Source organism: Panthera pardus, unplaced genomic scaffold (genome assembly GCF_024362965.1).
Source record: "Panthera pardus isolate Hobbes unplaced genomic scaffold, ASM2436296v1 HiC_scaffold_13, whole genome shotgun sequence".
NCBI lineage: Eukaryota > Metazoa > Chordata > Mammalia > Carnivora > Felidae > Panthera > Panthera pardus.
In genome coordinates this window covers 141,146,400-141,169,948 of record NW_026526688.1, presented here as the reverse complement: position 1 = coordinate 141,169,948, position 23,549 = coordinate 141,146,400, and the positions used below count along the sequence as shown (strand labels likewise).

The following is a 23,549-nucleotide window of genomic DNA, read 5'->3' as shown; positions in this document are numbered from 1 at the left end:
GGATGGAATCAAAGACTTTTCTCCGTCAGCTCTCAGATTTGCCTTTAACATTCCAGAGAGATTCATTAAAGTCCTTTTTTGCCAAGACCCTGGGATTCTCATTTTACAACAACATAAGGTACTCTCTGTACCTAAGTACCCTCTTTTGTCACACAGAGCTATAGGATTTTATTTTAAAATCTGGAAGACACATTTATTTTTAAGACTACTATCCCTTTTTGTTCTTAGGACATTAATTTCTGTCTGCAGCCCATTAGAAGAATAAACTGGGTACATTAGTGTGGAATCTACAAGACTGCCTTTACTTCCCCAGTTAATTCACCATGTGTTTTTTCTCACAGAGGATGTGAACTTGGGATTGATCCGTTATGTGTTGCACAAGGAGAAGATCCATGAGATGATGGATAGTTTTCAGTTTCTGGTGAAAGACAGTAAACCCAATGTGGTCAGCGACAATGTGTTCCATGTTCAATGGTCCCTCATCAGTTTTAAATATACCAGGTACAAGGGTTATTGGTGTTCATTCTTGAGAAATATATCAGGCAAACAGAGGAAATCAGATTGAAGTACCAGGGGATAAATTCTAGTTATCTGATGATGTTGGTGGTGGGTATAACAATAATAAAAATAACATCACCAATTTTTTTTAATACTGTTTGTATCAGGCACTTGACATACATCATCTTGTTTACTACTTGCGGTTGTAAGGTGAGTGCTATTGTTATCCCCACGAGAACAAGGCAATGAAGACAGAAAGAGGTTAACTAGTTTACCCAAAGTCACATAGCTAAAAAGTGGTAAAACCAGGGTTAAAGTCCAGTGATCTTAACCATTGTGCTTTACTGCATCTCCTACAATTATTTTTGCTTCTGTCTTCAAGTTTTAGAATACAGTCGAACTGATAAGAAACAAAATACACATTCAAGTTCTGAAAGTAATCACTGGCTCATAATAACAACATCTTTGCCTTCCCCCTACATTCTCTCTGTTCTTGGGCTTGTATTTTCCCCCTAGTTCCTTTGGTGTTCATAGAATTCTATATCTTTTGGAACAAATTCATAGCCTAATATAGGTAACTCTTTTAAGGTGCTTTTATAGCCTGTTGGGTGGTTGAGAGGCAAGTAGGCACCAATTTTGGTAAAGATATGCAAGCACAGTATTGATTTTTAGAGGTCAGATTATAACTAGGGTTATAATTTTGTGGGGGAGATAATTCTTTAAATTTTTTTTTTACTGTTTATTTTTGAGAGAGAGAGAGACAGAGTGCGAGCAGGGGAAGGGCAGGAGGTAATTCTTTCGATCTACATTTCAGAGACTCACTACTCTAAGAAATCAGTTTCATGATAATTCAGATGAAAGTTGGAATGGGGGTTAGGGGATAACCTACAAACCTGATTTCATGTGCCCAGTCCTGGGCTGTTCCAGTCTTAGTCACACATACTTAGAAAAGTTAGTGGAACATTATAATCAACTTTTTATATGTAAGTTCTGCTGTTACTTTTCTCTTGTTTGTATCTCCTTAAAAATTAAATAAATGGACTAAACCTGATCACTTTTTCTGGACAAGCCTCCAACTTTTAATGGGCTGAATAGTACAGAGTGTCCCAAACCTGGAAATGAGGACTGACCTATCAGGGGCACTTTGCCTACAACCCTCACAGCAACAAGACATAAGTAGGCTCTGGGCAAGGCAAATGAACCTGTGATCATCATCCTCAGGGATGAAAACCAAGGCCCAGTTCAGGCCCCACTCACTTATGGCTTTTCTAAACCTAGATACTTATTATGAATTAATGACACATGGATAGTTTGCCTTCTACTTTGCAAAAGCAATACAAATTCATAGCAGCAAGCTAAGTTAAACCTGTGTCTTAAACTGTTTGGGCTGTTATAACAGAATACCATAGATTGGGTGGCTTACAAACAACAGAACTTTATTTCTCACAGTTCTGGGGGCTGGGAAATCCTAGATCAAGGTGCTGACAGATTCGGTGACTAGTGAGGATCCTCTTCCTGGTTCATAGACGGTTGTCTTCTCCCTGTGTCCTTACATACTGGAAGGACCAGGGAGCTCTGTTGGACTTCTTTTATAAGGGGAGCAGTCCCATTCATGAGGGCTCCACCATCATGACTAATCACCTCCCAAATATGATCACATTGTCGTTAGGATTTCAACATATGAATTTGGGGGGACATGTTCAGTCTGTAGAACCTTGTCACTCCCCAGTGTCACAAAGCTCCATTTGTCTTAACACCTTTGTTATGTGGGCCTGATTCTCTGCCACCACCCCGGCTCCTTTGCACACTTCCTGGAGATCTGGTCCAGTCAGTTTCCACCCGAGCTAAGTCATTAATTGTCTTCCAAGCAGCTTTCTTTCCTAAGAACCCACTGAACTATTCTAGTTACTCTAGCACATGAGGGAGAGATTGTCATTCCTCTGTGTTTTGAAGTACAACGTGCATAGCTCCTATGTGCTGCTCATTTTCTGAATGACTTTCAACTCGCTCTGAGAACAGGGCAGATACCATTCTGCATCCACAGCCTTCTTGGTCACTTGGTGCTGTGACTATTCCAGGTGAACACATTTCCTCAGTTTATAACCTGGCTTCCTAAAGAAACTAAACTTCCTGTTCTATGAACTACCTGACACCAGTAACCAACCAGGAGAGACAGGCATTAAACAAGTGGATTCTTCACAGCCCCAGCTCACAATTTCAGAGACCACCTTTTTGTGTGCTTCCAGCTACAACGTGAGTGAGAAAGCGGGGTCTGTCAGCGTCACGGTGCAGAGGACTGGGAACCTGAACCAGTATGCCATCGTCCTGTGTCGCACTGAGCAAGGGACTGCCAGCCCCAGCTCCGGAGTCAGCTTCCAGCCAGGACAGCAGGACTATGTGGAATATGCTGGCCAGGTAGGATGAGTGAGGAGGCCTCTGATTCCTGAGCGCCAGCTGGCTCCACCAGGGCAGCACTGTGGTCATTGGCAACTGAGGCGCCTTGCCCCTAAGTTTTACCCCTCTTCCCTTTCCATTGGTGCCCTTCCTCAAGTGATTTTCCTGTGTTCCCTTCTCACAGGGCCTAGTTCCTCCCAGTTAATCTACTCTCTGTGTAAGTTTTAACTGTCTAAGTTGTCTAGCTTCTCAGTCTTTACATTTTGCTTCATGACCACAAAAAGTCTCCATTGTGTTCTGTGTGAGACCTTTGGCATCCAAACCCTTCCTCTCCCCTCACCTTCTCTACCTGAGAAGGGAAGAGAGAGTACAGGAAGATGGTTGAGAAGCTCTTGGAATAGCCTGGGTGAGAGATAATGGGAGCTTGAGTTTCAGTTATGGAGTGAAAGTGGAGACAAGTGGGTGGATTGAACAGATGAGTAAGAATTGGTAGAATTTCACAGTGGATTAGACAGTGGGCAGAAGTGGGAGATGGATGGTGATGCCCCTTGCTGGGAGAGCACACTGCCAGAGGAGCAGGTTTGGCAAGGACTGGTCTCGGCTGTGCTTCTTCGGACAGGCCGAGTGTGAGGTGCCTGAGATTGTGAGAGGATCGAGAGGACCACAGTCGTGGTGGTGGTGGTGGTGATGGTGATGGTGGTGGTGGCAGCAGTTGGCAGGGGGTGCAGAGAGCAGCTGGGGCAGAGGTGCCTGAGCAAGTCTCTACCACAGTGGTGGTAACTAGAGCCAGGGTGGGGATGAGGCAAAGAGTGGAGAGAGTAAACACAAAAGAGAGAGGAAGAGGACTTAAACAGTAAAGTCCCTTATGGCAGGATGCCCCATGTTTGCCATCTTTTACATATGGTACAATAGCTGGCACTTACTAGGTATTTCTTCAGTGTTTTTGCAAAGTAGTTTCACCATTCTTAATGACATCGTAAATCTCTGTAAAGAGGAATGGGCTCTCTCTTTGAGGCATTTCAGCTGGGCTGAGGTCAATTTAAATGAGGAATGAGAAAAGAACAAGGAATCTTTTAGAAAAATAATAAGAACAGTTATTTGTGTTTGTCAAGGAAAGACAAAAGGCAGTGGGTTCTAGAGCTAAATAGAGATCTATGGAGTGTTTTGAAATGTGGAGCTTAGTAAAACTTAATTTGATTAGTTGATTAGATATGGAATAGTAATTTTCTGCTGATGAAAATTATGTGTTTTTCAGATTTGTGTGTCCCTAGAGATTGATGACTATTTTACATATTTTAGCTATCTCAGTTTATACAAAGTACAGTCTGGGTCTATTCCCTAACCTTTTGGTTTTGAATAAATCCATAACCCTGGTTCCATTTCAAGGTTTCATCTTTATCTTTTTTTTAAGACAAAGTAAAAACAGAATAAATCCCTATAAGTTCATGATTGTGTGAATATAAAATAATTTCTCTGTCTTGTATCAGGCTAAATTCATATACATTATAGACCTATCCTATCTTAATGACAAAGGATTTAGTTAAATATAATGTTAAAATTTAGTCTGGCTTGTTCATAATGTAACTTTCTCTGGATTCAAACTCCATTATCCAGTACACTGAGATTCTATGTCAATTTTGACTGTGTAAAAACAGTATAACCATGGTAATGAGGATAATATCTCGCATTTGTTCAGTGCTTTAAAATATACTTCAAACTTTCATTATACATTGTGTCTTTTAGTCCTCCCAGTAAATATGTGAAATAAGTGTGTGAAATTATTATTTAGCTGATGAGGAATCCAATATTTGTAAAAATTCATAGACTATCCCAACTTGAGACCCCCAGAACTTCACACTCCAAGTTCAAAGATCTTTCCAGGTAAACTTGCCACAAATAGAAGGGGACATGAGTAATCAAATCACTCTTGCTCCAAGTGAATTAATAAAATAAGATATGAATAGTTACCAACCTGTTTTTCTACAGTCACCAGATAGTAGGAGGTATCTTTGCGTTCCATGTCCCTATACAGTAAATCAGCTCCAATGTATAGATGAAGAATAGGAAGACGTAGCTAAGTGTTCCAGGTGATACAGCAAGAAGTTGGGGTAGAAGAACCAGCTATTTCATTCAGTGCTCTGCCCACTAGGCTTGGGTCCCTTTTCCCAGGATGATCTAGGGGAGCATAGCAGGGGAATCTGAAGCACAATGTAACTCCTTGCTGTTTCCTTTTTGACAGGTGCAGTTTGATGAGCGAGAGGATACCAAGTCCTGCACCATTATCATCAATGATGATGATGTGTTTGAGAATGTTGAGAGTTTCACCGTGGAGCTCAGCATGCCAGCATATGCCCTATTAGGGGAGTTCACCCAGGCGAAGGTCATTATCAATGACACTGAAGATGAACCCACATTAGAGTTTGATAAGAAGACCTACCGGGTCAACGAGAGCGCTGGTTTTCTGTTTGCACCTATTGAAAGAAAAGGTCTGTTGGTGCCAAAAGTGACAACGAGCTATAATAATAGCTAACATTTTTTTGCATCCTTTTTATGTGCCAAGTGCTCATGTACCGTATTAACTTCTGTGTGTAAGTGCTTTACATGTTTAATTCCCAGAACAACTCTAATAGTGATCCTACCTGTAGTGAGTACTATCAGAAGGCTCCTCTTCTTAGTTCAAGTTGTTAGTGCTCCCATTTATTCTTTAATGGGATTAGAAGACTGGTTATATTTGGCCTTGCAAATTATTCATGAACTTAGAATTCTTCATCAATCACCCGATCTATAAATATTTAGTAGCCTTGGTCAAGCAGGGAAGTTTGTAAGAGATGGCTTCTCATCTTAGTCTTGGAAGACAGAAAATATGTTTAAAGATTTTCCTTTGTGACTGTCACAGATAGGGCTCAGATGAGAGATAAACTGTGTGTGAGAAATGAAAGGCAATGCTTGAGGGATTGAAAACAAAACAAAGATCATATGCATTTATGATCATGCAATATTGAGACTTTAAAACTCATGGAAATGAAATCCCCTACTCAAAACCAGAACATGACTATAAGTGATGAGGTCAGATTTTTTATTGAATCTGCTGACTGGGTATTAGTGTAACAAACACTGTAGATAATGCAAACCCTTAGTGATGCCACTTGGAAAACAAGTAAGCCCCATTGATTGCTCTGGGCCAGCAAGCCAGGCCCAGAACAGGCTGTCTTCCAGGGACGTGGCAGCACTAATAAGCAAAGTCATTTGTACAGAGAGGCAGGTTTTATTTTGTTTTGTTTTTCTTTTTTTAAACAAGCCAATTTCTCCCTGAGAATTAAAGTGCAGAAGTTTATTCAGAAAGGCGGTGAACTGTGCTCAGATCACTACCTTCGGGACACAATTACTTTGCTACTTAAAGTACCAAATATGTCTCTTATCTTTCTACCCGCTGTGGTCTTAGATGGTGGGCAATGAGTCTTGTGAATTAACAGAGCACAAAATTCACGGAATAGGAAATCCATTTTAAGTTGTTTGGCGAAGTATCTGGGGTATATTAAATCCTCAAGTGGTTTATACCACAGGCTTAAGAAACTGCAGTGCAGGAAGGTTTCATGTCAGAGTTTAAGCAGAAATAGTGATGGAATGTGTCAGAGGGAACCAAGCTTACCAAATTATCAGCAATTTTAGAATTTGAGAAGTGCTCATTCAAATGCTTTGGTTTTCTTACCATTTGTATTTCAGGGGATTCAAGCAGCATCGTATCTGCAATTTGCTACACAATCCCTAAGTCAGCTATGGGAAGTAGCCTCTATGCTCTAGAATCGGGCTCTGATTTTAAATCTAGAGGGATGTCTGCTGACAGTCGTGTGATATTCGGGCCTGGTGTCACCATGTCCACCTGTGATGTCATGCTCATTGATGACAGTGAGTATGAAGAGGAAGAAGAGTTTGAGATTGCCCTGGCAGATGCTTCTGACAATGCCCGCATCGGAAGGGTAGCGTCGGCCAAGGTGCTCATTAGTGGTCCCAATGATGCCTCCACTGTGTCCCTGGGCAACACGGCTTTCACTGTCAGCGAGGATGCAGGTAATAGAGAGCATCTCTGGGGTTCCATTACCCATTTCCTTATCTCTTCCTTGAACAATTTCCTCTTAGTTTTGAGAATGTTCTTAGGGCATTTGAGAATGCCATTCCTCAGTGACACCCTTGTCGGTCTGAGACATGTAATACTATGCATTAAGACCAAGAAAGGAAGGTAGTGAAGGATAGAGAATCCCTTCCACTTTTCTTGCCCTGGTTACTGATGACAGGGAGGGATCTGGCATAGGGCTTCATTGGCTGATCTCTGTGGTCCGGAGGGAGGGCATGGTACTAAGCACTTCGGCTTATGAAGGCAAGAATGTGATCTGGTGGGGACGGGAGTAAGTTATTTAGCATACTGCTAGCTGCCAGAACAAATAAATTCCAAAGTTTCAGTGTCTTAACAAATGAAACTTTCTCCTTCATATAATACCCCTAAGCAATCAGTGGGCATATTTCTTCCACCCAGGCACCTTTCCCTCTTTTGGCGCCACAAGGGTCTCAATGTCTTCTGCATGCTGCTAGCAGACATATTACCAGAAGGGGCAGCAGCTGTGCTGAGCATCCACTGATCTGAGCCACCTGGTCAAGGCCATTCACTTCTTTGAAGGTGATATTCTGAGGGATAGTGGGAACTCATATTTTTGAGCACTTACTGAATGCCAGGTACCATGCCATCTGCATTCCATACATTCTCATTTAACCTTCTGTAGAAAAGAGAACATTAAATAGAAGAGCAAATGGCAGCTCAGAGAGGTGAAATAAAGCTTCAGAGATCAGTAATTAATATGGCAGAGCTGTGATTAGAACGTAGACGTTTCCTGTACCATGTTTTCTTTCCTATATGCCAAATACTCAGTGATGACTACTTGTCAACCTCACAGCTTATTGGCCAGAAAATATGGTTTGATGGGATTTTCATGTAGCTTTTCTCTAACCTTGATTGTGAAAATAGCTAAAAATCTACCTGTGCATCGTTAGGACACTATGAAGTGTGATGTTACAGTGGACCACAAGATGAGCTGCATTCCTAAGATAAGCAATAGCACATATGGTTTAAGTAATGATGTGTGCACCACTCAGATAAAATAGGGAAATCAACCCAGTTAGGAACATTTAATTAGAAACATTCAGCTTCAGGCCCCATAGAGTCCCCTAGCTGGTTCTTTCTTAATTGACTATTTTCCAACTCATCCCTGAGGCCCTACTCTCTGAGTTTCTTCTCCCAAAATAGGCTTCAGATGTTTTTTGATGGACCCTCTCCACTTTGTTTTTCTCCTGTGAACAGTCTCTTTCATGAAGCCACAAAACACTTTTCCCTAGGGGCTGTCTTTCCAGTACCACCTCCGTGAGGCCCTCCTCCATGTCTTCCCTTGATCTTAGTGTCAGTAAAACCATGGCTGGTGACACTTCTCAGCCTTCCTCAGAGGGAGCACAGGGATATCACTGAAGTTGGATTAGACAAACTTACAGGATAAAGCTGCTCCTACTGTGAGGGAGAACGCTGTTCCAAAAACCCACTGACTTCTGCCCTAAGACTGACCACTGACACCTCTGGGTCTCCACTAGGTACAGTGAAAATTCCAGTTATCCGTCATGGGACTGACCTTTCTACCTTCACATCTGTCTGGTGTGCAACACGGCCCTCAGACCCAGCTTCTGCCACTCCAGGAGTTGACTATGTTCCCAGCTCTAGGAAGGTGGAGTTTGGGCCAGGTCTCACTGAACAGGTGAGCACAGAGCAGTCCAGGACCAGATGGATCTGTTAACGTTGTCTCTATTCTGCCGTCCAAACTCTCTGGAGGGCTCTAAACCCCACTTACAATATTACTGTCTTCCCTTTATTCACAAGCACAAACATGCAAACAAGAGAGCGAATGCAGAGCGATCTTCTATAAACTCTTCAAGTGACATTGTCAGCATCTAATATCCAGCACCACAGATAAAGGATAGGAACTACACTTGTTTGGTGATAATATCTAGAGACAAAACACCTAGAGTTTTTAATAAAGAGATTATAATTTTATGAATTAAAAAACCTTACTATAAGACCACCAGAGAAAGCAAGTTATCACCTTTGTCCTACTCTCCCAAAGGCAGATGGGTGTTGTGTGTTGGACATTCTATAAGGTTTGCTTTGATTTTTCTTCTTTTTATATTTATGTTATTTTTAAAAATGAGATAGAACTGACATATAACCTATTAATTTCAGGTGGACAGCATAATGATTCAGTGTTTGTGTATATTACAAAATTATCACCACAGTAAGTCTAGTTAACATCATGATTTTTCTTCTAGTACTGCACCTTGACTATCTTGGATGACACTCAGTATCCAGTAATTGAAGGACTGGAGACATTTGTGGTTTTTCTCAGCTCAGCACAAGGGGCCGAACTGACCAAACCCTTCCAGGCTGTCATTGCAATTAATGACACATTCCAGGATGGTAAGATATTGGAGATGCCAGGTGGTGGCTCAGACTACATTTCTATTTTTCCTTATCTTCCAAGTATATGACATTAGAACTCATCCACGTTTCATTCAAGAAATAAATCGTGTGTGTGTGTGTGTGTGTGTGTGTGTGTGTGTGTGTGTGTGTTTGTGTGTGTGAGGACATGTATACACACTCTTTTACATAGAATTATGTAGGAGAAATAAACATTCATGTTTCTAGTACTGTGCTAGGCACAAAAAGATGTATAAGACTTGGGCCTTGTCCTCAAGAAGCTTAGTGTCTAGTTGGGGGAATCATACCCTTAAACAGAAAAATTAGAATATTTTATATAAATGACCTACTAATGCTATAAATCCAGTACTATGGGAACAGAGGGGACTGAACAGCAAATATGTGTAGAAGAATCACAGATATCACAAAGGACATGATGTTTAAACAGTCTTAGGGTGCATTAGGGGTTTATCTAATGGGTAATAACATAAAGTTTTGTCAAATGGACAGATACAGTGTATATAAGGTATAAAAATTTGAAAGACGGATATTTGGAAAGCAGTGAGATGCTTACTTTTGCTTTAAGCCTGGCTGGAGATGAATGAAATGAAATGAAGGAAATGAAATGGAAAGACAGGTTGGAGTCCAGTTCAAAAAAGTCTTATGTTGCAGCCTAAGGAATTTGTAAGCAGAGAGGAGTGCTTCTAAGTGGAGGAGTGGTGTGGTTTTTGTTGGAGGAAACTGACACTGGCAGTCCTGTGGATGATGTACAAGAATGAATAGACACAAGTATATGAATAAAATATCAGTCTCCACTGAAGAGCTAACCTAAGTAACAGAATGATGACTAGGAAAGGACAGTTATTTCTTGGGAAGCATTGATGAAATTTAGAATCATCAGATGCTAGGGGTATCTGGGTGGCTAAGTTGGTTAAGTGGCCGACTTCGGCTCAGATCACAATCTCATGGCTCATGGACTCTGTGCTGACAGCTCAGAGCCGGGAGCCTGCTTCAGATTCTGTGTCTCCCTCTGTCTCTGCCCCTCCTCCACTGGTGTGCACGTGCATTCTCTCTTTCTCTCACTCAAAAATAAATAAATAAACATTAAAAAAAAATTGTCAGATGCCGGAGTTGGAAAAGAAGATCTGGTCAAACTTTCTCCCTAACTCAGGAGGATCCTCATTAGCATCTCCGTAGTTGACGATAGAACCCATAATTAAACTCTTTCAGTGAGTGAAAAGTCACCGAAAAAGGAACAGGAAGCCAGCAGGGTGATCCTTAATGCTTTCAGTTACTTTTAAATTACTTATTTATTTATACAGTTTAAAAAATGACAATAAAGGTATACTATGAAAATTAAGTCTACCTTCTACCCCTGTCTCCCAACCCTCTGGTTGGTCTCCTTAGAGACAACCATTTTAACCAGTTTTTTTTGTTGTGTTGTTGTTGTTGTTGTTGTTGTTGTTGTTGTTGTTATTGTGTGTACCTTCAAGAGAAATATCTATAAAACATATGCATACATATAATACACACAATATGTATATAATGAAAATGTCCAAAATTATATCTTATTTTGTACCTAGGTTTGTTGAGATCTAACTTACATAAATTAAAATTTACCCTCTTTAGTGTATCGTTCTATGCATTTTGACAGATGCACACAGTGGCATGGCCACCACCACAATAAAAATGTGGAACAGTTTCAATACCCTATAGAATTATCTCATGCCCCTTTGTAGCCAACCTCTTCCCCATCTTGAGCCCTGGCAACCACTGATGGTTTCTCGCCTATACAGTTTTGCCATTTCCAGAATGTCATATAATTGGAATCATGTAATATAGCATCTTGTGTCTGGTTTCTTTCATTGGAATATTGCCTTTGAAAACCATCCATGTTGTTACATATATAAGTAGTTCATTTCCTTTGTTGTGGAGTAGTTTCCAAATATATGGATGTACTACAATTTGTTCAGCCATTCACCTGTTTATCCAATCACCTGTTTATCCAGTCACCTATTTATCCAGTCATCTGTTGAATGACAATTGAGTTGTTTCCAGGTTTTGGCAGTTATGACTGGAATGACTATAAAAATTTTGCATATAGCTTTTTGTGTGACTATACATTTTTATTTCTCTGGAGTAAGTACTTGGGAGTGGGGTTGTTTGATTGTATGTTAAGAAACTGCCACCCTGGTTTCCAAAATGGTTATGACTATTTTGCATTACCACCAACAGTGTATGAAAATTCTGGTTGCTCCACACCCTCACCAACATCTGGTGTTTTTAGGTTTCTGCGAGTTCTTTTTAGTTATCCTAGTAGATGGATAATGGTGTCTCATGGTTTTGAAAGTCATTTCCCTAATGACACTGAGATCTTTTCAGGTGTTTACATGCCATCTATATATCTTCTTTAGCAAAGTATTATTCAAATATTTCCCCCATTTTTAATTGAGTTGTTTTTCCCCCTGTTATTACATTCTTATAAATTCTGGACAAATATTTGTGTTTTGCAAATATTTTCTCCCAATCTGTTGCTTGTTTTTTGTTCTTTCAAAAGGCAATAGTTTTTCATTTTGAAATAGTCCCATTGACCAATAATTTTATTATGGATTATGCTTTTAATATTGTATCTAAGAAATCTTTGCTTGACCCAGGCTTACAAAGATTTTTTTTCCTGGGTTTTCTTCTGGAATTTTTTTAGTTTTAAGTTTTACATTTAGGGTTGTGATTCATAAAATAGTAACTTCATAACTATGAACAAGATTATAACAATTATACTATTTTATATTTCATGTTACCTGAGAATTTACAGAGTGATGTACGAGAGTTTTCTCATTTGCTCATAATCTCATGGTTTTATACTTGTTTCCAATTTATAGATAAGGAGACTAGAATCAAGGGAGTAAACACCCAAAATCTCATACAAAGAGGGGCCAAGTTTTTGGCTTCAAGTTCATACTTTTTGCGCTATATGAATTAGTCCTATTTGGTGCAATAGTAGAATCTGTGGGATATGTTTTTTTTTCTTCATTAACTAAAAAGAAGAAGGACATTCAGTTATCCTTTTTGTTCTTGAAAAGGCTTCTAATGCTTTTACATGAAAGGTATTTAATTTCCTTCTGATGGAGTGGAAAGGGAATGCAAAATCAGAAGACCTAAAATATAATTCCAGCCCTACCACTTTTTTAAATTTTTGGCCTTAGATTAGCAACATAAGGTTACTGAGCCTAATTTGTTAATCTATAAATAATGAAAATACCTACCTAATAAGGTTATTATAAGGATTAAATTAGAAAGTATGTGAAAATATCTACCATTGTACCTGGCACATAGTAGATTTTATTACATGTTAATTTCTTTTCTTTCTGACACATCTGTAATTTATCATACTTGCCAGTGGGACTCCAGTAACACATACAAGACTCATTGCCCTAGATCAACAGAAAACATTCCATTTGGATTTTTCTTCATGCTTTATTGATGAACATTAGGGTTGCAAACTTAGAAAATGCTTATGTTAAAATATTTCTCATCTTTCAAGCAGGCTACAACAAACTATATTTAGTCAAGAATTTATCCCAGAAAAAGAAATCCCCAAAGCTATTTCAGTAACCCATTGTAGTGTTCAATGGTTATATCTATTGGCTATCCTTCTTCCTAGGAATTGCTAACTTTTGTTGTTTCCTCCATGTGCACATTAAGGTAGAAAGATCTTACCTTCTCTCTAATCTTTATAAACTCTTCAGTTTATGAAACAGGTTGAATAATTTGCCTAGGGTCACATGGAGAGGAGGTGATAGGGCCAGAGTTAAAACCTAGGTCTGTTCTATACAAGTCCAGTCTTCTGATTTTATACCCTACCATGCTAACTTTTTTCACATTGCAGTTTTAGATGCTTGATGTCACTCAGTATTCTTATAATGTCAACTTTCAGCCTTCCAAAGTGATCTTCGGTCTTTCATCTTTTTCCACAGGGTGATCTTGGGGTCATAAATCATCTAAGTAGCTCATCTCAGAACATTTTCCTATTTTCACTTTCTTCTTCTGCTCTGGCACCTGGAGTTAGACTTTAGTATGGATCAGAGGAATGCTGAGCAAGACATGAAAGGCCTTGTAGCTGCAATCTTATCACACCACTGTGTATGCACGATATCCTACCTACTCTAACTCAAGAGAATAGGAAGCAGGATTTCTCCTAAATCTCCAATCTAAGCATTGCCCATAAAGAGGCCCTCAAATTTCAGGATGTGACATTTGCACCTACTTTGTGAGTTACTAAGAAGATTATTGAATAATAGCATTTAGCGCATATTTTGCAGTCAAAGACTGGTGCCCAGCACTGTATGGATTACAGCAGAGCAGGGAGCAGAGTCCCACAGTTTATTTCAGGACACAAGACTGTAACACCAGTAATGAGATAACTATAGACTGGGCTGTGTACGATGCATGTGCTGACAGTAAATGCACTATACCTAGTGCAAGCTTGTGAACCTCCACGAGGAATCACCATTTCATGGATCACCATTTTATGGTGTGGAAGGAGAAGGAATCTGCATTCAGGCATAAATGAGAATAGTGCTCCTACTTCCTGAGAACAGTGTTGCTGCTTATAGTTGGGGTGTTAAGAAGATTCCACATGTATGGAAGCCCTTAACATAGTGCCTGACTTGGGCTGGGCCTTTCCTTTGTATGCCATAACCCTTGTAAACAAATCTATTGCCCAACCCACCTTATTGTCTTTCCATTGTCTCTTGCCTCAGTCTCCAACCAGACTAGGGGCTCCATAAAGGCAGAGACCATTCCTGGCAGGCTGGTGATCGTGAGAAATATTCACCTACTTCCCTTCTCTTTTTCTCTCTCTCTCTCCTTTTTCCAGATAGGGGAAGGAGTGAATTCAGTTTAATATCTTGTTAAGGAGGAAAAAAAAGGAGACTTTCACAGCTCAAGAAGAATTTTGGGTTAATGAATACATGACAAAACCCAAACATTACCATGAGAGACTGAACTCTCATCTGGCTTGATGCCTTTTGGGCCTGCAAGAAAAATCAATCCAAATCTTTAGATAATCTGTCATGGGCAGAAAAGCTTTCCTGCTTGTGTTGCTTTTTACCTGCCAACCAGTTTCCTTCTTGTCCTTCTATGCTAGGTCATTTTTGCCACTCACCTTTTAACAGCACAGACTGTTTTATTGGATGACAGAACCCTAAATGGTTAATATTTGGGTCCTAATGCCAAAGTTGTTACTTTTCCTTTAGGTGAACTGTTCTTTTAAGAAGTATCTTCTGGGTTTTTCTTTGGTAGTAAGTGGCAACTGTTAGGTTTAGCTTAAGTAAGGAGTTTGCTTTGTTTTTGCTAGTGCCAACAGTTCTGAGCAGCGGGCAAGTTAGAGGCAAACAGAGCTCTTTACATATTGACTTGCAGAATGCTGGGTCCTCACCTCTCGGTTCCTTCCTTTCAGGTGTGGCAAGGCATATGCAAGACACAGCAAGGAAATAGCAGTCTACAGTTTTAGGGTCAGCTTCTGCCACAGGTGACTCTGACATGTGACTGGAGGGACTACCTCTCTGTATTGTTCATTAAGAAATAAATAGCCAGCAATCAACAAGATGTGAGTCTCAGAACAGGACATGTCTTAACGTGGAGCATTATTGTAGCCATTGTAGAAAGTAAGGAGAGAAAAAAATGGTTCTTCTTATTGAGAAACTTGGAGTTGGGGGCAATACAAATCATAATATAATAATTCCTACCAAATTTGAATGCCTGTGATGCGCCAGATACTCTGTTGAGCACCATGCATACATTATTTCATTAAATTTGGTCCTTCCAACAATTCTATAAGTTGGATAGTAATATTTCCAATTTATATATATTTAAAAAACTCATAAAATCTAAGTAAATTACTCTATATCATACAGCTAATAGGTGGCAGGACTGGGGTGGAAATTCAGGCCTGTTTACTGTAGAGCCCGTGTTTTTAACCACAATTTCGCCCTGGTCCTTTCCTAAGTCAAATGAGACCATAAAAGTGAGCTATAAAAGAAAAGGTGATTTTATAGCAGTAATCACAGACTGGGGCCCCACTGGCCAAATTCAGCATGTGGATGTCTTTTGTTTGGTCCAAAGAGGTTGGCCTATATGGAATTTCTTTTTACTATTGTAACTGATTGCTTTTTTAAAAAAGTTTAGGAGATACAACATACAAATCCAGATTTCTGGCTTCATCTGAAAATAAGATATCTGCCAACAAAAGACTGGAGCTGAGGGGTGACCCCCTTTAAAAAGGCCTGAACTTTCCTCTTTACCAATGTCCCCACTCTTCCCTACTGTTTCCCTGTCCCAGGACCGATGTGAGTGGCCATTTATCATGAGGCTTGTGCTGCTCCTTTCCTTTTTGTAGCCTCAGAAGGAAAACAAACCTTTTGCATACTCAAGTCTCAATCCAAAAGTTTTCTTATACCTGGCTCATTTCTCTACTTGCATTACTCATCTGCATTTGAGATGGGGGCTGCACCCTGCATCTGAGAGAAAACAGATGCAGAATTCATTGATTCTATTTCATTGGAAGCATACTCAACAGTGGAAGCAGTTCCCTTGTCTTGAGAGCAACCATGCCTTGAAATTGGCTTACCATCTCTGATTTGCCAGCCTGTGATGGCCATTCATAGACCTTTCCTGCCAAGTGGCTGCTGAGAGCTACTGAGGGCTGCTGAGAGCTATGGCCACCTTCCCTTTGCCTCCTACTAATGATGCCTCCATCTTTCCTTCTGCTCCCCCAGTACCCAGCATGCAGTTTGCCAAGGATTTGCTCCTGGTGAAGGAGAAGGAGGGTGTCCTGCAGGTGCCCATCATTCGGAGTGGAGACCTGAGTTATGAGTCCTCAGTGAGGTGCTATACCCAGAGCCATTCTGCTCAGGTCATGGAGGACTTTGAGGAGAGAAGAAATGCAGACTCTTCACGGATTACATTTCTGAAAGGGGAGAAAGTAAGTGGATTCATGATACTGAAAGATCAGATTCTCTTTTTCCTTGATGCCTTTATTTGTCCATAATGAAGTCAGTTTGACAAATTCTGATCATCCTATGAATTCTTCTACTAGTTGATACCTTTTGTAATACTATCATCTGTCCTATGTGGCTGTCTTCTTTGTATCCTACTTACAACCAAATAAATACATATATCATTGGTTGAACTAGGAATTTAAATGATATATAACTGTTTTGGAATTTGGCAAAATCAAATGAATGAGGTCCCTCGGAATTTGCAACTACATGAGATGAACACACCACCAATGTCATCTAGAGGAGGAAGAGACAGTTCTTTAATACCTGGACCCCTGTCTCAGGGCAACATACATTCTGGTATAGAACCAATAGTATAGGACCAAATAAGCAGACACTGAGCTGGTTCGAGTCAGTGGAGTGTTCTTTTCTTAGCAATGTATATGCACATGGGCATAGAAACTCCTGAGTAACTCCCGTCAGTAAATATGGCTGCATTAGAATCAGGGGAGCCTGGATGGCTCAGTGGGTGGGCTCTACGCTGACAGCCTGCTTGGGATTCTCTCTTTCCTTCTCTCTCTACCCTCCCCGACTCGTGCTCACTGTCTCTGTCTCTGTCTCTCTCAAAATAAATAAAACTTAAAAAAAAAAAAAAAAAGAATCAAAGCCTGCAACCTCAGTATATGTCAAAGTGTATATTGAATGAGAATCACATTTCCCCATTTTTGGATATCAATTTCAAATGATTGAGTCATTTGTTCCCCCTCATTAGTCATTTCAAGGCCCATCTCTTATTTTGCTTATTTATTTTATGCCTATTCTCCAGCCACATTCCATTCTCCGCCTTAGAACTCATCAATCTGTTGTGTTTAATGTGTACCTCTTAATTTATATTTGTTCTTTAAAAATTCTTATTTTATATGCATAATTTTTAATTTATAAAACTACTATGTTTTATCCTTTTCAAACTTTTACTGTGTTTACTCAGTAATATGTTTTAATATATGTCCACATCACTTATGTACACATCTAACCTGTTGCTGAGCTAGTGAATAATATTTAACAATGTGCATTTAGTACATTTTAACCATCCCCTCTCAACAATAGACTGTGAGGAACCTCAGAGATAGCACCCAGCCACCTCCTAACACTCAGCTACCACAAATAATGCTGCAATGCATATCCTCATACATGTCCACTTATAGCCCTGAGTAGCAATTCCTTTGGATATACACTCAGCAGCAAAATTGCTGGGCCATAGGCCATGTATGTGCTTAATTTGAAAAAATAGTGTCAGGATACCTTCCAGAAAGTCACTATCAGTAGCATGAAGGTTGCTGTAATCCTACAACCTCTCCAACACCTAGCATTACTCATCTTTTTAACCTTTTGCTAATCTAACATGTATAAAGTTAAATGTCATTTTAATTTGCATTCCTCCAGTTACTACCAATTTATATGCTTGGTAGCTTCTTGGGTCTCCTCTTATGTAAATACGTTTGTGCTTTGTTCCTTATTATTGTATTGCTGTCTTTTTCTTACTGATTTGCAGTCTTTGTTATATATTATAAACATTAATTCCTTGCCAGTTGTAGACATTTTAAATATTGTAAACATATTTTTCCATTCTGTCACTTATCTATTACCTTTGATCACAGTGTTCTTAGTTGAACATAAGTCTTCAATTTTGGTATAGTCAAACATACCAAATTTTTGCCTTATGATTAGTCTTTTTGAAGTTTAGTATTAGATGATCTTACCCATCCCAAGTCACTGCAGATTCTTCCTCTGTTCATCTTTACTACCAAAAAAACAAAAAACAAAAAAACTGATATCTTCCTTCTCTGAGACTCTTGGTCTTTTATAGATTCATGACTCATAGAAACCTGTCTTAGTTATATTTGGGGGGTGGGGGGATTTTACTGGTGGCAGGTTGAAACATGTGTTTAAACACACACACAAATACTGCAGATACAATCTTCAGCTTTGAGTCTACATGTCTGTATTTGTTTTAAGTTCAAAAGAGAATTCTCTGCCTATCCAAGAGACAGTTTATAATTTAATAAAATTATTAAGAAAATACAGTCTAGTCATCTATATGTTACCCACATGACAATCTATCATTATTCATAAGCACACTTTGGAATCTTCATTTTCTCTGGCTTGCTAAGCAATTTGTCTCTGAAACTTGTCCTTCATGATAATGTCCTTTTTAAAAAGATATCCTAAAGAGTCACTACGAAATTTATGCTTTCTATCAAGAAGAAAAGGAACTTCTTCAGGGGCTTAACATCAGTTTAGCAAGCTACCTATAAATGTTGACAGAATGTTCTTCTATTTAATGTGACCTCAGAAGTATGAGAGTGAAACTTCTTTTTACCCACAGATCCTTTGCAATACAGCAGTGGAGTGGATTTAATATAGTTCAAGTAAAAGTAATCCCACTTCATATCACATGACTCTACTATTGAAGCTACTGCATCATCTAAAATGTTTTGGCATTATTTTCTGTTTTCTTAAGAATACATTCCTCAATAGAGTATATTCAGTGTGGGAAACACTTGATTTCTTTCTGCCAAACAAGGGGTTTTTTTCTTTTTTTTTTTAATTAAATATAATTTGTCCAATTTGTTTCCATACAACACCCAGTGCTCATCCCAACAGTTGCCCTCCTCAGTGCCCATCACCCACTTTCCCCTCTCCCTCCCACCCCTCATAAACCTTCAGTTTGTTCTCAGTATTTAAGAGTCTCTTATGGTTTGCCTCCCTCCCTCTCTGTAACTCCCCCCCCCCTTCCTCTCCCCCATAGTCTTCTGTTAAGTTTCTCAGGATCCACACAAGAGTGAAAACATATGGTCTCTGCCTGATTTATTTCAGTCAGCATAATACCCTCCAGTTCCATCCACATTGCTGCAAATGGCCAGATTTGATTCTTTCTCATTGCCAAGTAGTATTCCATTGTATATATAAACCACATCTTCTTTATCCATTCATCAGTTGATGGAAATTTAGGCTCTTTCCATAATTTGGCTATTGTTGAAAGTGCTGCTATAAACATTGGGGTACATGTGCCCCTATGCATCAGCACTCCTGTATCCCTTGGGTAAATTCCTAGCAGTGCTATTGCTGGAACATAGGATAGTTCTATTTTTAATTTTTTGATGAACCTCCACACTATTTTCCAGAGCAGATGCACCAGTTTGCATTCCTACCAACAGTGCAGGGATTTAGATTGTATTCTCAGACTTTCAGGACTAAACAGTTTTCAGATGAGATACCATTTGGCAACCCATTTCAGAGTTCTGCAGCATTGAAAGGTATCTGCAACCTAACAAGAAGTCTTTCTGAGTTCCTTATAAAACTATTCCGGGGACGCCTGGGTGGCTTAGTCGGTTGAGCGTCCGACTTCGGCCCAAGTCATGATCTCACCGTTGATGACTTCAAGCCCCACATTGGGCTCTGTGCTAACAGCTTGGACAGAGCCTGGAGCCTGCTTCAGATTCTGTGTCTCCCTCTCTCTGTGCCCCTCCCCCACTCATGCTCTGTCTCTCTCTGTCTCAAAAATAAATATAAACATTAAAAAAAGTAAAATAAAAAACTGTTCTGTTTTTGCCAAGGGAAAGGACCATTGTTTTGCTCCCCAGGAAGCCTAATACATATATGTTAAACCCCCATTATCAGAAATATACCTTTCATAACACGTACATACTCATTGGTTTGCTCTGCACAAATTTCCTTCAGGTGCATTAGAGTGGGTTGTTTTATTGATCTTGTTTTTCATAACTCATGACTGATCATTCAGAGTAGTTTGGAATGTTTTAATACAAAGCTCCACATGTAGGTATGTCCCAGTCAGGCATGAACTATTAGATTTAAACATTCTACTTTACAAATGAAATGGTTTGGATCCTTTTGAATTTGTGTTGGCTCTTTGATGCTGCAAAGAAGAAAAATCATTTTCTAGGAAAACCAAGCAAGCTACTGATTTTTTAGTGCAAATTTTAATCTATCTTATGACATTGGCTCTAGACGAAGAACTGTACCATCTCTATCCATGATGACTCCATGTTTGAGCCTGAGGAACAATTCAGGGTTTATCTCAGCCACCCTCTTGGAAACCACTGGAGTGGAGCCAGAGTTGGGAAGAATAACATGGCCACCATCACCATATCCAATGATGAAGATGGTAATAGAAGATATCATCTTTACTTATTCTTTGGTTGATAGAACATGAACTGATGTTTTACTAATAATGTAATTATAGGTGTTTTTTGAAAATGAAAGTGCTATAAAAGTGCCTACTGGTAACAATTTCAGAGTATTTATATACACTGTTGGCACCAAGTGATCATCCTCTACAGAGTTCCACTAAGTTTATAGGTATTTTTAATCTCATTATTTCCTACTACATTGCCAAGAGATAAGAGATGAGTGTGGTTACAAGCTAGGACAGAGATGCTACGGCAGACAGAGAATAAAAACTATTTAAGTCGTTGCAGTTCAGGAGCAAGATTGGAAATACAGTCAGAATCAGTTGAATCCAATGAACTAATTTAAACGCTGCCACCTTCCCAGAAAAAATCTAATTTCTCAGCTTTCTTCTAATTGATTTGGCCTATTAACCTAAAAAATCTTAAATTCTTTAGTCAGGTGTCAGCCAAGAATGACCCAGGCACTAGGGAAAACAAAATGAAATCTGTTTCAAATTGGGACATAATTGTTTTATTCAAATAGATATTTTAATGAGTGAATGTATAATAATATTGCAAATAGTAATAGCTGTTTTTATTGAGTATTTACTGCATATCAAAAACCATGCTAAGCATATTATTTTATCTTATTTCATTTTATCCTGACAGTAAGGTAGATGTTATTATCCCTCTATTATAAGTGAAGAAATTGAATATCAGCAAATTTATATAATTTATGCTCTTAGTTACACAGCTATAAGCAGCAAAACTGGTTGTAAACCTTATTTTGTCAGATTCTAGAATCTACATGAGAGTCAGTGAGACTCAGGGTTTCTGATATAAATTGGGGACTAACTTGGACATTGGGTAAAATAAGAAAAGCCAGGTTTGAAGTTGAATTGGTCCTTCACCCAGCAAGACCCGGATTCAGATCCTGAAGTGAGCCTCTCCTGGTCACACAGAAACCTAGTGATTGAGTCTCAAGAGGTAATAAGTAACACTCCTAAGTTTCAAAGGGCATTTATTAAAACTACAAAGTTTCAAATGAAGCTTATTTTCTACAATTAAGAAGAATTAACTTTCTGAGAGAGAAAGAAGGGAAAGAACAGAGACTCTAGAAACTTTTCCAAAATATTATAGTATATTAGAAATGGCATAAAATTTGTAATTGTTCTCAATTATCCCATTTTTTATCTCACTATATCCACCACTACCACCTCACCCTTCCCCTTAAGAATATAATGGAAAATGGGGCGCCTGGGTGGCGCAGTCGGTTAAGCGTCCGACTTCAGCCAGGTCACGATCTCACGGTCTGTGGGTTCGAGCCCCGCGTCAGGCTCTGGGCTGATGGCTCAGAGCCTGGAGCCTGCTTCTGATTCTGTGTCTCCCTCTCTCTCTGCCCCTCCCCCATTCATGCTCTGTCTCTCTCTGTCCCAAAAATAAATAAAAAACGTTGAAAAAAAAAAATTAAAAAAAAAAAAAAGAATATAATGGAAAAGAAGGCACAATTTGAAATTTTTTTTAAAACCAACATATTAATCATTTCATAGCAATGAGAATCGCACCTCAAACCAGAGTGTTAGGAAGTCTTGGGTTCTTCATTAAAACTACTCTTTCTTAACTAAATAACCTAGGAGAAGTTAGGAAAAGTTAAGGGTGAGAGACATAAGGGCCCTGGGAGGAAGGACCCAGAAGATCAGAGATGGGAGATGGACTTGGGAAGTTTAGGTTGTGTATAAATGAGATAAATTATAAAACTTAGAAATTCATATCTCATAAATGAAAAAGAGTTGATTCATGCCATTGGTTGGTATTTACCAAGGGTTTACTCTCTCTCAGTCCCTTGATAAAGTGTGTGAATTTAAAAACATTTTGTGAGTTGTGATACCCAGATGGAAACTTGGACATCATGCATTTCAAAGTGCTTAAAAATATTTCCCCCAGTATACTGTTTTTAATAAGAAACCTGTGAGAAGTCCTACAGAATCACAAATAAATTCCTTTTCCAAACCTTTGCTGAGAAGTAAAAACTGATTGATTTTTATGACTGTAAGCCATTGTGCCTTTGTACTATTTACTAATGTGGAAAACTCCCTCTTGTCTTTATAAGATGTTTTCATGGGGGTGGGAATCCTTTGTGCTTTTCTAACTGGCTCTTGTTTTTCTTAATCCTGTTTCCTTAGCCCCTACCATTGAGTTTGAAGAAGCTGCATATCAAGTCCGTGAACCCTCAGGGCCAGATGCCATAGCCGTCCTGAACATCAAGGTGATCCGAAGAGGGGATCAGAACAGGACATCCAAGATCCGCTGTAGCACACGCGATGGGTCTGCCCAGTCTGGGGTGGATTATTACCCCAAGAGTCGAGTCTTGAAGTTCAGTCCCGGTAATTGAATGCCAATCCCAGTCTGTGAGTTTTACATAATAGAGAGGCAAATATCTTGTATTTGAAGAAAGGGATGAGCAGAAAAATAAAAGAGGAAAACAGTAGTGCTGATTAATCATGAAGTATTTATTAAGCACACATTTGATATTATAGGAATCTTTCTTAAAAAATGGCATTTTTCTAAAAAAGAAAAAAGGAGATCCCTTACTTCAGAACATCCTTGGCATTTTGGCTCATTTAAAAGGATTTTGTTGTTATTGTTAGCCTATGATTTGGTTGAGTAACAGATGCAGTTGATTTTAAAAGAATAAACATGACTGCCATGATCCAACAAATATTGATAAAACCAGTGTGCTGGGACCTTCAGAGATTACTAAAATCCAGAAGGCACAGTCTCTGTGCTCCAGTGGTTTAACATCTGCTAAGAGACAGGATATCCTGTTATGAGATTTCTAAAAAAGGTTTATTGTATAGAGAGAACTATGGAAATGAGTCAGGGAAGAGAGAGAGATGGGATTCAGGTCACAGCTGGCTGTTTAACTATTTGATATAGTTGGAGATGGAGAAGGAGTTGAAT

General features: G+C 39.2%; 1 protein-coding gene across 1 annotated transcript in view; it reads left to right on the top strand.

The window, feature by feature from the left end:
- The window catches only part of FRAS1 (Fraser extracellular matrix complex subunit 1), a 429,797-nt gene that overhangs the window by 368,916 nt on the left and 37,332 nt on the right, over positions 1-23,549 (top strand). The window contains exons 53-61 of the mRNA XM_019466685.2: positions 342-501; positions 2,745-2,913; positions 5,132-5,378; positions 6,616-6,960; positions 8,524-8,684; positions 9,253-9,400; positions 16,177-16,382; positions 20,428-20,584; positions 22,772-22,972. Of these exons, the coding sequence (XP_019322230.2) occupies positions 342-501; positions 2,745-2,913; positions 5,132-5,378; positions 6,616-6,960; positions 8,524-8,684; positions 9,253-9,400; positions 16,177-16,382; positions 20,428-20,584; positions 22,772-22,972 (1,794 nt within the window). The remainder of the gene's footprint in view (positions 1-341; positions 502-2,744; positions 2,914-5,131; positions 5,379-6,615; positions 6,961-8,523; positions 8,685-9,252; positions 9,401-16,176; positions 16,383-20,427; positions 20,585-22,771; positions 22,973-23,549) is intronic.